The sequence below is a fragment of the Zophobas morio genome, unplaced genomic scaffold, assembly GCF_036711695.1.
Source record: "Zophobas morio isolate AGI-343-1 ecotype UQ-CSIRO unplaced genomic scaffold, CSIRO_AGI_Zmor_V1 ptg000021l, whole genome shotgun sequence".
Taxonomy (NCBI): Eukaryota; Metazoa; Arthropoda; class Insecta; order Coleoptera; family Tenebrionidae; genus Zophobas; species Zophobas morio.
Window position 1 is genome coordinate 21,161,280 of NW_026972126.1, and position 18,212 is coordinate 21,179,491.

Here is an 18,212-nt window from a genome sequence, read left to right on the forward strand (position 1 = left end):
GTCCCAAGATTTTTTTTAATAAAAAAAACCCAAATCGAAATCTTTCAAAAATAATTCACCAGAGACCTCTAAGATTTTTTCTAACTCCTCCAAAAATAAAACACCAAGACCTCCAATCATTTTCAAATTATTTCAAAAACCAATCAAGGGCCATCAAAATGGTTTCAAAATTAAAAAGTTAAATATACTAGGGTCCCCAGAATTTTTTTTAAAAACGAAATATCCGGGGCTCGCGAGATTTTTTTTAATTCTTTTTCAAACAAAATATCTTGATTTTTTTATTAAAAAAGGCCCTTGGCTTATTTCAAACACCTGAACCCCGAGATCTTTTCAAATTTTCCCAAAAACCAGACACCAGGAACTCGGAAATGTTTCAAATTTTTGCCAAAAAAAAACAACATCCGGGAGTCCCAAGATTTTTTTAAATAATAAAAACCCAAATCGAAATCTTTCAAAAATAATTCACCAGAGACCTCTAAGATTTTTTCTAACTCCTCCAAAAATAAAACACCAGGACCTCCAACATCATTTTCAAATTATTTCAAAAACAAATCAGGGGCCCTCAAAATGGTTTCAAAATTAAAAAGTTAAATACACTAGCGTCCGCAGGATTTTTTTAAAAACGAAAATTCCGGGGCTCGCGAGATTTTTTTAATTCTTTCTCAAACAAAACATGTGAATTTGTTAATTAACACAGGACTTTTTGCTTATTTCAAACTCCTTCACAAATAAAACACCTGGACCCCAAGATCTTTTGACATTTTTCCAAGCTCTTAGGGGTTTTGGTGTTTTATTTTTGGAGGGCTTAGAAAAACCTTAGAGGTCTCTGGTGTATTATTTTTGAAAGAGTTCGAAATAATCTGAAGACTTTTTTCTCTTTGAGAAAAGCCCCGGATATTTTGTTTTCAAAGTTCTCAAAACATTAAACTTCTCAGATCCTCAAAACACCTAATTCCTCAGATCCTCAAAACACCTAATTCCTCATTTCGTCTATTAACAAATCTAATTTACGTGAATACAAAAAGACTTTGACATTTTTGCAAGAAATTATTTTTTTTAACTATTTTAGATCTTTAGGAGTACTTTTTAAACGTTATTTTCAGTGAAATAAGATTGAGAAAAGAAATATCAAATGCACTTCAATTTAGGTAACTTCTTAAGAATTGAAGAGAAGAAGAAACTTATAACTTATAACATGTTTAAAGTGGTACACTTTTGTAGAGAAATATGGATTTTGCAATTAAACTCCGCCCCTCTATCTGACAAAGAATAAAAAATTCATCACGACTGAGGGGGCGGCAGGAAGGGCTTAATTATTGTCTTCTTTTTCTTAATATATACCTAGTTTCAACAACATAACATAAGCCCCGCCCACCCGCCCTGTCTCAATCGTGATGATATTTTTCTTATCCATCGTAAGTCGTGGGGCGGAGCTTAATTGCAAAATCCTTGTTTTCCTACTAGAAATTGCTATGTGAAACATGTTCTTGAGGAATTGTGTTGTTTAAAGCAAAGTATATGTAATAAGTAAAAAAGAAATCATCGATCTTAATCTAGCTTTCATTTTTAATATACATCGTATTTTTTGAACAACACTATGCTGAAAAACATGTCTTATATGGTAATTTCTTGTAGGAAAATAAGGATTTTGCAGTTAAGCTCCGCCCTCTTGACTCACGATGAATAAAAAAAAATCTTCACAATTGAGACAGGTCGGGTGGGTGGGGCTTATATTTTGCCTTTTTTTCTTAGTATACGTAGTCATCTTTTCACAACCAAAATTTAACACAGATGACTACGTGTATTAAGCAAAAAACGCATAATATAAGCCCCCCCACCCGCCCAATCTCAATCATGATGATTTTTTTCTTATCCGTCGTAAGTCGTGGGGCGGAGCTTAATTGCAAAATCCTTGTTTTCCTACTAGAAATTGCCATGTGAAACACGTTCTTGAGAAATTGTGTTGTTTAAAGCAAACTATAAGTATTAAGTAAAAAAGAAATCATCGATCTGAATCTAGCTTTAATTTTTAATATACATCGTATTTTTTGAACAACACTATGCTGAAAAACATGTCTTATATGGTAATTTCTTGTAGTAAATAAGGATTTTGCAGTTAAGCTCCGCCTTCTTGACTCACGATGAATAAAAAAAATCTTCACAATTGAGACAGGGCGGGTGGGTGGGGCTTATATTTTGCCTTTTTTTCTTAGTATACGTAATCATCTTTTCACAACCAAAATTTAACACAGATGACTACGTGTATTAAGCAAAAAACGCATAATATAAGCCCCCCCCCCACCCGCCCAATCTCAATCATGATGATTTTTTTCTTATCCGTCGTAACTCGTGGGGCGGAGCTTAATTGCAAAATCCTTGTTTTCCTACTAGAAATTGCGATGTGAAACATGTTCTTGAGAAATTGTGTTGTTTAAAGCAAACTACCTATATGTATTAAATAAAAAAGAAATCATCGATCTGAATCTAGCTTTAATTTTTAATATACATATAGTATTTTTTGTACAACACTATGCTCAAAAACATGTCTTACAAAGTAATTTCTTGTAGAGAAATAACGATTTTGCAATTAAGCTCCGCCCTTTTGGCTAACGACGAATAAAAAAAAAATATCACAATTAAGACAGGGCGGGTGGGTGGGGTTTATATTTTGCCTTTTTTTCATAATATACGCAGTCGTCTTTTCGCAACAAAAATTTAAAACAGATGGCTGCGAATATTAACACAGTCATCTTTTCACAACCAAAATTTAACACAGATGACTACGTGTATTAAGCAAAAAACGCATAATATAAGCCCCCCCACCCGCCCAATCTCAATCATGATGATTTTTTTCTTATCCGTCGTAAGTCGTGGGGCGGAGCTTTATTGCAAAATCCTTGTTTTCCTACTAGAAATTGCTATGTGAAACACGTTCTTGAGAAATTGTGTTGTTTACAGCAAACTATATGTATTAAGTAAAAAAGAAATCATCGATCTGAATCTAGCTTTAATTTTTAATATACATATAGTATTTTTTGTACAACACTATGCTCAAAAACATGTCTTACAAAGTAATTTCTTGTAGAGAAATAACGATTTTGCAATTAAGCTCCGCCCTTTTGGCTAACGACGAATAAAAAAAAATATCACAATTAAGACAGGGCGGGTGGGTGGGGCTTATATGTTCCCTTTTTTTCTTAGTATACGTAGTCATCTTTTCACAACCAAAATTTAATACAGATGACCACGTATATTAAGTAAAAAGGGCTTAATATAAGCCCCGCCCACCCGCCCAATCTCAATCGTGATGATTTTTTTCCCCGTCATAAGACGTGGGGCGGAGTTTAATTGCTACATCCTTGTTTTCCTACTAGAAATTGGTATGTGAAATTGTTTTGTTTAAAGCAAACTATATGTATTAAGGAAAAAAAAGCCAAAAGATAAGCCCCACCCATCCGTCTCGTTCTCAATCTATCTTTAATTTTTAATATACATAGTATTTTTGGAACAACACTATGTTCAAAAACTTATCTTATATGGTAATTTCTTGTAGAGAAATAAGGATTTTGCAGTTAAGCTCCGCCCTCTTGACTCACGATGAATAAAAAAAATCATCACAATTGAGACAGGGCGGGTGGGTGGATCTTATATTTTGCCTTTTTTTTTCTTAATATGCGTAGCCATCTTTTCACAACCAAAATTTAAAACAGATATTAAGTGTATTAAGCAAAAAACGCATAATATAAGAACCGCCCACCCGCCCTGTCTCAATCGTAATGATTTTTTTTATCCGTTGTAAGTCGTGGGGCGGAGCTTAATTGCTAAATCCTTGTTTTTCTCGAGAAATTGCTATGTGAAACGTGTTTTTGAGTAATCGTGTTGTTTAAAGCAAACTATATGTATTTTTAAGTAAAAAAGAAATCCAAAAGTTACGTACTTGGTGGAAAATTTCATTTTTGAAAAAAATTCAGGGTTATAGATCTTGACGTGCTGATTCCAAAAATATAGCGGGTCACAGAGCAATATTTTCAGAATATTCGGTGTGAAATTTAAATGTTTTGAATTTTTTTTAAATGGCGATATTTTAATGGGCGACAATTTTGTAATGATTGGTTTGGCACAACTTCGGAAAAACTGGGCTGCGAAAAATTATGAAAAAAATCGTAGTTACCCAGGAATGATACGTCTATCGGTTGAACTAATCCTAAGTCGATACGCCAGTCACTTTTCGAAATATTCGGTTTCAAAATAAAATTTTTAAAATATCTCAAAATTTGCACCTGTCACACAACAACGCTAATCTTTACCAAAGAATACGGAATAGTCTTGCAGCGTTGCCCTCAATGCCACCCACCAGCCATAAAATTTTATGAGTATCCAAAACCAGAAAAGTCCAGATTTCACTTCAGCTATTTACGCTATTTGACAAACAGCCACTCTTCCTTAATTTACCTCACATGCGTCACCGCCTCCCCCTCACTCCCATCCCGTCACCTCCGCCAATTCGCACCTACACCACTGGCAGTAACCCACTTCCAGCAACTTTTTCTTACGGTTCCGAGCATCTGACAGTAGAAACCTCATTTCTCGCGTAAACAGGAGGGTCCGCTTGGAACAGTTCAGCGGTGCCTCTCTGTCGGTCAACATCGCTCTGCGCAAGAAAACAAACCCATCGCGACCATGTGCGCCCATTTCGGCCAGTGCCGTGCGTGCCCAACACCCATCTGAACGGTGCCTGCGAAAGAACTATGCACCATGTCCCGGTTGGCCCTGCTGCTCGTAAGTACCCAGCTACCTTCACCGGCGTAATTGTTATGTGGGAAAGACCTCCAGGTACCGTTCTCTCGTTGTCGCCCAGTCTGGGTCTGTAGGCCAGATTCATCCGACCTCGTATTTTCGAGTTACTTAATGGCCCAGCTTTTTTCGGTTTCGGCGTGGAGCCGTCAATTAGCGTCTAAAATCTCTACTTTCTCCGCGTCTGTGCACATCTGTGACGTAATTTACATAGGAGGAACAGATCAGCCTGGCCTTGTATGCAAATGGTCAAGACTAAAGTTTCTGGGTCAGTGGGGCGGTCTTGTTTTTATGCATGTGATGCACTATTGCTTTCACAATTCATTAAACTCGGCGATTATTGATTTCGGACGGATTAACGCGCTTCCGAAAAAACCAAAACGAGAATTGGGCTTTGGGGGCTTTTTCTAGCTGGATGGACGTGTGAATGACTGACACCCGAGGCCGTGTTCTTGTTTTAGTGAATGAAAAGCCAGATAACATCGAAACACGTAATAAATGGAAATCGTTAATTCATGAATGAACAGTTAGATGTATTGTGAGCGAAGATTTTTTCTTGTTTGGTTTTGTATTTAGTGGAAGGTCAGTGGAGCTTAGACGAATTTCGACTTGTGGGAAAACGAGGAACGAAAATTGATGTGGGGGTTCTTGAATTAGAAGGTGGTCTAACGGGAAAGTGTTTTGTGTTTTGTGGGAGGGCGTAGGACGAACAATACAAGTAAAATTTGTTTTGCCTTTTTGTCAGACGTCAAATGTTAATCAGTATTTATTTACATGTTTAATGTGTCAAATAAATTTTGTGAATGGGTGGAACGAGTTGGTTATTTCAACCGACAAAATTTGTTTGATAATTTTTAGAATGACGTCATTAATTTTTCGGTGGGGATAAATATTAAAGACAATATTGATTCTCCAAAATATGTAACTGTACGAAACAGTAATAAATTTTCGTGTCGTGTCAAATGAACCTTAACATACATATATTCAAATTTTAAAGTAATGAGTTCGCTAGTTTTGGCGATTATCCCATGCTGAGAGAATCGCCAGTGGGCGAAACAGATGGGTTACATAGAAATGTAGTAGATACGAGATACGAAATATTAAAAAAATGAAGTTGGTTACTCATCAAATTGGTTCCACATTTTTAAAAATTTTTAATTACCTTTAAAATGTACTACCGGGTGTCTGGAAAATGACGGATTAATTCTAGTTGACGCTTTTAACAATCAACCGGTGAGGGTGGGAAAAATAGTAAAAAAAATCCTACTCACATTTTGGTGGAGTTATAATGATTTTAAAATTTGTTCTTTATTACAATAACTAGTAATACAACTTTTATTTGATATTTCTCTCGCCCATGACCATCTTTAATTACCATTTCAGTTAGAATGTACAAAGATATGGTTGTGTTGTTTTGTAAAAATAATTTGATAAAATTCCATTTGACAACAATGTTTGCCTGATATAAAGCCAAGGTACAAAAGCACTTAAAAATGTTTGACGTATCAAAAATTGTCAAGTTTTCAAAACCCTACGTTTAAAATATTCACAGTTTATTTTAGATCTCCTGGTATTTTATTTTCGGATAAATTTAAAAGAATCTGGTGATTTGTTGCTGGATGAAAAAATCTTTTGAGCTTTTAGAGTTTTATTTTTTGAAAAAGTCTTAAGTTCCGCAGTGTTTGGGTACCCAGACCATGAAGATTTTTTGTAAATTATTTAAAAGAATTTTGGGAGACTTTTGTGTTCTATTATAAGAAAATTCTGACCTGACCTGTTTTTGGCTCCATTTTGGGACCCTGTTTTTTTTTATTTAAAACCATCTTGAGGTTCTAGGTATTCATGCTTGCAAAAAATTTGTTTTCTTATAATAATTTAATTAAATTTCTTAGAAGATACGCCATTTGCTAAAATCAGTCTTATTGTAGCAGGTACTAGCCCCGCCCATCTCCTTTTTCTTAGGGGGTATGTCATTTGCCAACAACAGTTTTATCTTAGCTAGCTAGTACTTGCTAAGATAAGACTGATTTTGGCAAATCACATGCCCTCCAAGAAAAGAGAGGGTGGGTGGGCGGGGCAAGTATTTGATAAGATAAAACTGATTTTGGCAAACCACATGCCCTCCAAGAAAACAGAGGGTGGGTGGGCGGGGCTAGTACTTGATAAGATAAAACTAATTTTGGCACTTGATCACTCAACTTTTTTCGCCAATTAGTGGAAATCATTTTTTAGCTCCATCCGCCCGCCCTCTATTTTCTTAGAGACTACATGATTTGCCAAAGTCAGTCTTAGCAGGTACAAGCCACGCCCGCCCATCCTCTCTTTTCTTACAGGGTATGCCATTTGCCAAAATTGGTCTTATTTAAACAGGTATTAGCCCCGCCCACCCGCCCTTTATTTTCTTAGAGAATACGTGATTTGCCAAATCAATCTTAACAGGTATTAGCCCCACCCACTGGTCCTATCTTTTCTTAGAGGGTATATCATTTGCCAGAATCGGTCTTATTTTGCTAGCTACTAGCCCTGCCCCCCAACCCTCTCTCTTTTCTCAAAGTATATCCCATTTGCCAAAATCAGTCTTATCTTACAAGGTACTAGCCCCGCCCACCCACCCTCTCTTTTCATAAAGGATATCTCATTTGCCAAAATCAGCTTAAACTTAACTTAAAAAAAAAATCGAAAATACAACTGGCAACCAGTTGATTTTAGAGATATTTTTATTAATTAATCAGTCTAAATTTCCAACTGGTCATTTCAAATAACTGAGATATTAATTAAGTGGAAGTAGTAAAATGGAACACCCAATATTTTGGCTACTAGCCCCGCCCACCCACCGTCTCTTTTCTCAAAGTATGTCCCATTTGCCAAAATCAGTCTTATCTTACCAGGTACTAGCCCCGCCCACCCACCCTCTCTTTTCTTAGAGGGTACCTCATCTGCCAAAATCAGTTTTATCTTAGCAAGTACTAATGACCAACTTGAAAAAGAAATCGAAAATACAACGTTGCCGGTGTCGGTTGATTTTATAGATTTTTTTTTTGTTGAAATTAATCAGTCTAAATTTCAAAATTGTCTTTTCAATTAACTGAGATATGAAATGAAACTAGTTCAATGGAACACCCAATATATTGAAAGAATATTTGTGCGTATGGATAAATAAAGAGGTTGTATAGTGTGATCAGAAGTGATTGAATCTGTTGGCAATACTTTTGAAAAAAAAATGTGATCTTTTCGTGCATTTATGTTGGCATTATGGAAGTAATTGTGTGACAGATATGTCATCATAATACCAATTTCAACTAAAAATCCAGGATTGCCAACAGACTCAGTCATTTCTGATCACGCGGTATATGTTATTGCAAAGTTGCCTTTTCAAATAACTGAAATATTAAGTCAAATTATTAAATATGTTATTAAAAAATCAACCAATATCACTTTTTTTTTTCAAAATACAACTGGCAACATTGTCAGTGTCAGTTTTAGCAATTTATTCTATTTAGAACTAATTTAAGCTTGTGTTTATTGACAGTTTCCTTCCATTTTCAAACTTCAAGTTGTAAAATCCGTGACAAGAAGCTGTCAAACTTTGTAGTACCAATCGTAGAACAATTAAAACGTATTAGACTTTTTATTTTTTAAACTGAAATCAACAGGTGGTGCATTTTTGATTCTGGAATCCACTCGAGGAAATTATCACCCAATTCAAGTACGAAGTTCGTGAAAAAATTTGATTTCTGTTCAAACGATTAGTTTGAAATTTTAAACCTCATCCAAAAAATTGATGAAGTTATTCCAAAATATTGTCAAGTAAATCTCTGTGTTTGATTTTTACATAAATTATTATCTTGGAACAAAATATCTCATCAAATTTCAACACACCATATGATCGAGAAAAAAAACAGTTCTCTAGTAGGTCATGAAATTTAAATTTCATAGCCCACTAGAGGACTTTTTTATTCGGTCATATGGCACGATGATACTATGAGAAAACCACGTGACTGACACGTATCACTTAGAATTTGACCAGTGGCGTATCATTTCTATTTTAATATAGAGACGTTCATCAACCAACTGACAATAAAAATGAAACATAACCTTAAATCACTAATAAATAACTTAAAACTTTGGCTTATAAAACGTCATTGTCAAAATTTTGACAGAATGTGCCTTCAACTGAGAAATTAGTTGATTAATTAATTATACTCCAGCTTGTTTTTCTCTAAACAAAAAAAATGTGTCACTTTCCGGTAGAGTTTTCCACGACCACATTTCATCTCATTTTATTGCCACTACTTTCACTGAATTCCCAGAAAATGACACCTCCGCAAATACCATTTTGCATTTATATAAAAGCGAAGTTTGTAGTGCAGTTATTTTTATGTGGAATGAATTAGATTCGAAAGTGTGACAACTGTAAAAAGTGGTAAACAAATTAAATTAAAGCACATTATTTGTGCGGCATTCTTAACACAAATAAAACGCCTTTTCAATTTTTGACTTAGCCCGGCCCGAAATACCAGTTTTGCAAAAAGCCGTTACATTTTTTTAATTAATTTTGTTAATTTTTGTTAGCTACAGTTATACTTTACGTAAGTTTTATCTTAAAAGTTATCTCTGTTTTTGCGGATTTGCATTGATTATTGAAAGATGTAGCTCGATAGGGATCTCTTTTTTGCCATCAATTTAGATTATTATAGTCCATCACACAATCAAAGCAGGAAGCAAAATATGCATATTCATCCCATCTCCTTAAGGTAATGATCAATTCACCAAAATTATGGTTTATTTTTACTGCCGAACCAATTAAGCTGAATCTCTAAACGAAGATGATTGAAATTTCCTTGATGTTCAAACACTTGTGCCGCCAGAAATGTCAGCTTAAAAAACACACTTCACAAGACTGCATTTGAGTGACAATAAATCGGCGAAAGGTCGACGTGACGTCACGCACATTTTTAACCTTCTTTAACCTAAAAAAACTTGTCGATATTCTTGTATTTCAGCACGCAGTTAGCAAAACCAACACCGGAAAATACAACACCCATTCTTGTGAGCATCATTGTCAGTTAGAAAAATAAAAACCAACTGTTAACTTCCTGGTACGAACTCTATTCAAACACGACCAAAGAAACCTCAAATTTTCGGCGGTACCGTAACAGGTTTAGGCAGGTCAGCACTTACGGTGGCCCCTGAAATTTATAAACCTAATCTCCCATCAACCACCCAAATAATTTGTCACAATCACGTCCGAAATCAGATACCGGCATTGTTCCCGCCGATGCGAATCCAGTATGCAAATCAGCAACGTCGTCGACGTCACTGCAATTACGAAAAATATAAATCATGGGAAACGTTGCCCAAGGAGCCAAACACCCGGATCGTGTAAATACCCAACGAGCAAAAGTCTTCGTTTACACTTTATATCAGTGGCGGCTCGTCTATTTATTTCAACGTTTTTTTTTTTTTTTTTGTTAAAGGTTGACTTATAAACTTGTCGTTGACGTTGGGTTTTCAGCCAATCAAATTGCGGTAGTGTGCAGTGTTGCCAACTTGAAGGAAAATCCTCTGAATGAATTGTTAAAGATAGTTCTCGACGGTTAAGTCAACATATTAGGTATTATAACTACAAGGGCTTACATTTTGCCCTTTTTTCTTAACATGTGTAGTCTTCTTTTCACAACAAGAAAGGTAAAACATATTTATAAATTGGTAAATTTTTGTATGAAAGTATCGATTTTGCAATTAGGCTCAGCCCCTCGGTCTGACAACGAATGAAAAATTCATCACAATTGAGATAGGGCGGGTGGGCGGGGCATATATTTTGCCTTTTTTTCTTAAGATGTGTAGTCATCTTTTCACAATGAGAAACTTAAAACATGTTTAAAATGGTAAATTTGCATAGGGAATTAAAAATTCATGAAATAGTATGGGGCGGAGCCTAATTGCAAAATCGATATATCCTTCTACAAATTTTCCATTTTAAACATGTTTTAAGTTTCATGTTATGAAAAGAAGTCTACACATATTAAAACAAAAAACACAGAGATTTACTTGACAATATTTTGGAATGCCCTCATCAATTTTTTGGATGAGGTTTAAAATTTCAAACTAATCGTTTGAACAGAAATCAAATTTTTTCACGAACTTCGCACTTGAATTGGGTGATAATTTCCTCGAGTGGATTCCAGAATCAAAAATGCACCACCTGTTGATTTCAGTTTAAAAAATAAAAAGTCTAATAAGTTTAAATTGTTCTACGATTGGTACTACAAAGTTTGACAGCTTCTTGTCACGGATTTTACAAATTGAAGTTTGAAAATGGAGAGAAACTGTCAATAAACACAAGCTTAAATTAGTTCGAAATAGAATAAATCACTAAAACTGACACTGACAATGTTGCCAGTTGTATTTTGAAAAAAAAAGTGATATTGGTTGATTTTTGAATAACATATTTAATAATTTGACTTAATATTTCAGTTATTTGAAAAGGCAACTTTGCAATAACATATACCGCGTGATCAGAAATGACTGAGTCTGTTGGCAATCCTGGATTTTTAGTTGAAATTGGTATTATGATGTTTTCTATAATTTCCGGTTGTCAGCTGTCACGATTGACAGATTATTGACATTTTTAATTCGCAAAATGTATCCAAAATTTAACCTAAATTTATCGCATGTCACGATTGACATCTGTCACACAATTACTTCCGTAATGCCAACATAAACGCAAGAAAAGTTTATATTTTTGTTTAAAAAGTGCTGCCAATAGACTCAGTCATTTCTGATCACGTGGTATTTTCGAAAAAATTGCGATGTTAGTTGATTTTTAAATGACATAATTTACAATCTTTCCAGTTGTATTTTTGATTTTTTTTTTTTAAGTTGGTCATTAGTACTTGCTAAGATAAAACTGATTTTGGCAAATGGGATATACTTTGAGAAACGAGAGGGTGGGTGGGCGGGGCTAATACCTGCTAAGATAAAACTGATTTTGGCAGATGAGGTACCCTCTAAGAAAAGAGAGGCTGGGTGAGTGGGGCTAATACCTGTTAAGACTGATTTTGGCAAATCACGTATTCTCTAAGAAAATAGAGGGCGGGTGGGCGGGGCTAATACCTGTTTAAATAAGACCGATTTTGGTAAATGGCATACCTTGTAAGAAAAGAGAGGATGGGCGGGCGTGGCTTGTACCTGCTAAGACTGATTTTGGCAAATGACATAGTCTCTAAGAAAATAGAGGGCGGGCGGGGGGGGGCTAGCAAATGATTTCATGATTTCCACAAATTTTCGAGAATAGTTGAGTGGTGAAGTGCCAAAATTAGTTTTATCTTATCAAGTACTAGCCCCGCCCACCCACCCTCTGTTTTCTTGGAGTGCATGTGATTTGCAAAATCAGTTTTATCTTATCAAATACTTGCCCCGCCCACCCACCCTCTTGTTTCTTGGAGGGCATGTGATTTGCCAAAATCAGTTTTATCTTAGCAAGTACTAACTAGCTAAGATAAAACTGATTTTGGCAAATGACATACCCCCTAAGAAAAAAGAGGGTGGGTGGGCGGGGCTAGTAGCTCCTAACATAAAACTGATTTGGCAGTTGACATACCCTCTAAAAAAAGAAGAGGGTGTGTGGGTGGGCGGGGCTTATTTTTTATCTTAATGTACTAGTATTCTATGGGCAACACGATACTCAAAAACATGCTGGATTTTGCAGTTAAGCTCCACCTTCTTGGCCCACGACGAATAAAAAAATCATCACAATTGAGACAGGGCGGGTGGGCGGGGCTTATAATTTGCCTTTTTTTCTTAATATGTTTTGTTTAGTCATCTTTTTACAACGAGAAACTTAGAACATGTTTAAAATGGTAAAATTGTATAGGGAATGAAAAATTCATGAAATAGTACGGGGTAAAGCCTAATTGCAAAATCGACATTTCCCTATACAATTTTCCATTTTAAACATGTTTTAAGTTTCATGTTGTGAAAAGAAGTCTACACACATTAAAACAAAAAAGCAAAATGAAAGCCCGCCCACCCACACTATCTCGATTGTGATGATTTTTTTATTCGCCATAAACTAAGGGGGAGGATCTTAACTGCAAAATATTATTTCCTTACAAGAAATTAAAAATATGTTTTTGAGTCTCGTGTTATTCAAAGCATATGTATATTTAGTATATTTAGAAAAAAAAGAAAAATATATTCCCCGCCCACCCACCCCATCTCAATTGTGAGGGTTTTTTTTATTCTTATTTTTTTTTCTGAATATACTAGTATTCTATGGACAACACGATACTCAAAAACATGTTTTTAATTCCCTCGCAGAGGAATTAGGATTTTGCAGTTAAGCTCCGCCTTGTTGGCTCATGAGGAATAAAAAAAATCATCACAATTGAGATAGGGTGGGTGGGCGGGGCTACATTTTGCCTTTTTTTTCTTAATATGTGTAGTCATCTTTTCACAACAAGAAACTTAAAGCATGTTTAAAATAGTAAATTCTTATAGACAAATATGGATCTTGCAATTAAACCGCGCCCCTCGATCTGACAACAAATAAAAAATTCATCAGAATTGAGAATTGAAATCGGGGCGGGTATGGTTGGGGCATAATCTTTGGCTTTATTTTTTTCTTAATATGCATAGCATTCTTTGGACAACACGATACTCAAAAATATGTTTTTATTTTCTGGCAGAGGAATAAGGATTTTGCAGTTAAGCTCCGCCTTCTTGGCTCACGACGAATAAAAAAATCATCACAATTGAGATAGGGTGGGTGGGCGGGGCTACATTTTGCCTTTTTTTTTCTTAACAGGTGTAGTCATCTTTTCACAACGAAAAACTTAAAATATGTTTAAAATAGTAAATTTGTATAGGGAAATATCGATTTTACAATTAAGCTCCGACCCTCGGCTTACGACGAATAAAAAAATTCATCAGAATTGAGATAGGGTGGGTGGGCGGGGTTTATATTTTGCCTTTTTTTCTTAATATGCGTAGTCATCTTTTCACAACAAAAACTTGAACATGGTTAAAATGATACATTTTTTGCGAGGAAATATGGATTTTGTAATTATGGGGCGGAGCTTAATTGCAAAATCGACATTTCCCTATACAAATTTCCATTTTTAAATATGTTTTAAGTTTCATGTTGTGAAAAGAAGTCTACACATATTCAAACAAAAAGGCAAAATGTAGCCCCGCCCACCCACCCTGTTTCAATTGTGATGATTTTTTTATTCGCCGTAAATTAAGGGGGAGGATCTTAACTGCAACATACTTATTTCCTTACAAGAAATTAAAAATATGTTTTTGAGTCTCGTGTTATTCAAAGAATACTATGTATATTAACAAAAAAAAAACACACACACAAAATATAAATCCCGCCCACCCAATCTCAATTGTGATGATTTTTTATTCTTTTTTTTTGCAGTTAAACTCCACCTTCTTGGCTAACGACGAATAAAATAAAATCGTCGCAATTGAGATAGGGCGGGTGGGCGGGGCTTATATTTTCCTTTTTTTTTCTTAACATACATAGCCATTTTTTCACAACAAGAAACTTAGAACATGGTTAAGATGGTACATTTTTGCAAGAAAATATGGATTTTACAATTATGGGGGTTGTGAAACGAAGTCTACACATATTAAAACAAAACGCCAAAATGTAGCCCCGCCCACCCACCCTCTCTCAATTGTGATGATTTTTTTTATTCGCCGTAAACTAAGAGGGAGGATCTTAACTGCAAAATACTTATTTCTTTACCAGAAATTAAAAACATATTTTTGAGTATCGTGTTATTCAAAAAATACTTGTATATTAAGAAATAAAAGCAAAGTATAAACCCCTCCCACCCACCCTATCTCAATTGTGATGTTTTTTTTTTTATTTACCGTAACCTAAGGGGGAGGATCTTAACTGCAAAATACTTATTTCTTTACAAGAAATTAAAAACATGTTTTTGAGTATCGTTTTGTTCAAAGAATATTATGTATATTTTGAAAAACAAGCAAAATATAAACCCCGCCCACCCATCCCGTCCTAATTGTGATGATTTTTTTTTATTCTTTTTTTTCTTAATATACTAATATTCTATGGACAACACGATACTCAAAAACATGTTTTTAATTCCCTCGTATTGGGATTTTGCAGTTAGGCTCCGCCTTCTTGGCTCACGACGAATAAAAAAATCATCACAATTTAGATATGGTGGGTGGGCGGGGCTACATTTTGCCTTTTTTTTTCTTAACATGTGTAGTCATCTTTTCACAACGAGAAACTTAAGACATGTTTAAAATGGTAAATTTGTATAGAGAAATATCGATTTTACTGCTCAGCTCCGACCTCGGCTTACGACGAATAAAAAAATTCATCAGAATTTAGATAGGGTGGGTGGGCGGGCTTATATTTTGCCTTTTTTTCTTAATATACATAGTCATCTTTTCACAACAAAAACTTGAACATGGTTAAAATGATACATTTTTGCAAGGAAATATGGATTTTGCAATAATGGGTCGGAGCCTAATTACAAAATCGATATTTCCCTATACAAATTTCCATTTTAAATATGTTTTAAGTTTCATGTTGTGAAAAGAAGTCTACACATATTCAAACAAAAAGGCAAAATGTAGCCCCGCCCACCCACCCTATCTCAATTGTGATGATTTTTTTATTCGCCGTAAACTAAGGGGGAGGATCTTAACTACAAAATACTTATTTCTTTACAAGAAATTAAAAACGCGTTTTTGAGTATCGTGTTATTCAAACAATGCTATGTATATTAAGAAAAAAAAAATTAACCCCGCCCACCCACCCCATCTCGATTGTGATGATTTTTTTATCCTTAGAAACCTGAAACACGTTTAAAATGGTATTTTTTTTAAGAAAATATGGATTTTGCAATTAGGCTCCGCCCCTGGGTCTACCAACGAATGAAAATTTCATTACTATTTAGATCAGTGCAGGTATGCTTGGGATTTTAATTTTTTCTTAATAAACATAATAGCATTCTTTGAATAACACGATACGTGGTAATTTCTTGTCGAGAAGTAATAAGGATTTTGCAGTTAAATTCCGCTGCTTTGGCTCTCGACGATTAAAAAAAAATCATCACAATTGAGACAGGGTGGGTGGGCGGGGCTTATATTTTGCCTGTTTGTTTCTTAACATACATAGCCATCTTTTTAGAACAAGAAACTTACATTTTGCTCTTCTTAAAACTCACGAGCCGCCACTGCCTCACACCTACCGAAACGAAATGAAATTTCACCTCCGCCAATGAACTTTTAGAGGTCATAAAAAGCGTGAAATGAAGGTCGGCGACAACTTTCTTTTCCCTATAAGAGCCTATCTAATAACCATCATCAGTTCCACCTTTCCCTTCCGGTCATCAAAAGAAGTGAAATTTTAATTCATTCCGATGATCGAAAAATATTTGTGTGTCCATTGTTTAGCTAGTAGATTCTGGGTAATGAAACGTTATTAAAATTCTAGCAGTTCTTCGTCTACGTTGACTGACTGGGAGTCGTATTAATATTAAGGAGCGGATTTGTATGCGCGCAATTTTGGCTAGATATTATATGCAATTAATTGTTTGACAGTTTTCAATGATAATTATAGTGATAATAAATTTTTCTTTAGTTGTACGCTTGTCGATGTCTGGCCTATGGTTTTGATTCGGGAGGCGACCAGGGGGCCTGTGGGAGGCAGTACAGGGCTGGGAAAATGCACAGGCCGCCGTGCGACTTGGCCTCAGGGTACTGCACCTCGGCGGGGGCGGCGTACCCCTGGCACGCCGTCAAGCGATTCGTGAGAGAGAATCAAGGGTTGATGAGACGCATGTACGGGGACCAGAGGCACGGACAAGTACTCAAGGCGGAGCTAGAGGATTTGGCGCTCCAACCAATCAGTGACGAGTTTTACCGCAGCCGATACGACGACAGAAAAAGTAAACACCTCATTTCAGTCTTCATATTTACTTATTATAATGCACTTGGGAGAAATCAAGTCATTACTCACCGTTGTATCTAGATAAACTAATATCACTTCTAGTCCCACTAATTGCTTTCAAACACGACTAGTCATTAATCACACAGATAACCCCAAAAATGACCCGCCCGTCTAGACAGCCCAATCTCCCATTTCTTCGCAAACCCAACGGTAATAACCCATCGATAACCACAAAGTTCATGCATTTTTTCCGCAACCATGCAATTACGGCAACCTCATTACGCCCAAATTGATGGTTTCAGTGTACGCCAAACAAGAATTCCATTTCAACGTCGATAATGAACTCGGTCGTGACGCCACAGAGCCACGCTTCCTCCGCGAAGAAGACATCAGCAATGACGACGTCCTCAATACCAAGTTCGTGTACTCGGAGGAACCCGCTATTAGTATCAAGTTGGCGGACCTCCGGACTGCCCCCCATTTCAGACCCACTACACACAAGTCCACCACGGCGGAAGCTCCTAGGACTACCACGGTGGAGGAGTCCACCACGCAGACGGAAACCACCACCATGGAGCTAACCACGGACACCACCACCAACCAGAACGCCAAAACCGACACTAGTACTAACACCAACCCCACGGAGACCAGTAGTTTCAGCGACAAGGAAAGTTCAGGCGGGGGGGCTGTCCTATTCCAGGATTTAGACGAGAACAAGAACGCCCACAAGGTGCAAATCAACTACCAGATGAAGGGGGTGTACGTTACGTACTAGTAAGTCTAGCCCTTTATGTAGCGTTTTCTTGTAGGAACGCCTGCCCTGTGAAAGAGGAGGTCGTGGCACCCTTCTGGGCCAACAACACCCGGGGCGAAGTCCTAGCCCTTCTCAACATGTACCCGTTCGAGCAGTACGTGCACTGGGAGAAGTGCACCCACGAGCACCGCCAGATGTACTGTAGGGACGGGTGTAGGTGCGAGCAGCAGTACCGGCTCCACAGACTTTTGGCCTACGACCCCAATAACGAATGTCGTGGGATCTTTTCCGACTGGTTTCGGTTTCCTTCGTGTTGTGTTTGTAAATGTTACAGTATACCTCCTGCGGAATTTCGGGTGACTTCGAGGAGTCCACGAGCTTATGAGCAAGTTCAAATGCCTGATTGGTACAGGCGGAAAAATGAGGCCATTTTTTCGGCTGGTGATCACGGCTAATGAGCGAAACGATGGAGACATAATTGACGTCAAGGCTCGTGCTTTTTTCTGTTATAGGAGTATTTTATTATTGTATTTTTGTACATTTCGTTATATTCTTTGTAGTTGTGTAGATAGTAATTAAGGTTGATTATATGTTGTTGTGTTCTTGTATAATAAAGTTTTTAATTCGTATTTGGGGCGTTTTATTGCAAGTGCGCGGTTAGTGTGGTGCGGACCAAGCAAGGCTCCACCACACTTTAGGACATGTTTAAATGGTAAATTC

The 18,212-nt window shown here is 36.4% G+C and overlaps 1 protein-coding gene across 1 annotated transcript; it reads left to right on the forward strand.

Moving 5' to 3' along the window:
* Positions 1-4,568: 4,568 nt before the first annotated feature.
* Positions 4,569-18,104, forward strand: LOC135132157 (protein spaetzle 4). The gene is made up of 4 exons (XM_064060138.1): positions 4,569-4,779; positions 16,430-16,736; positions 17,041-17,497; positions 17,548-18,104. Exons 1-4 carry the CDS (start codon positions 4,756-4,758, stop codon positions 17,945-17,947), a joined length of 1,188 nt encoding a protein of 395 aa, XP_063916208.1. The 5' UTR covers positions 4,569-4,755; the 3' UTR covers positions 17,948-18,104.
* The last annotated feature ends 108 nt before the right edge of the window (positions 18,105-18,212 follow it).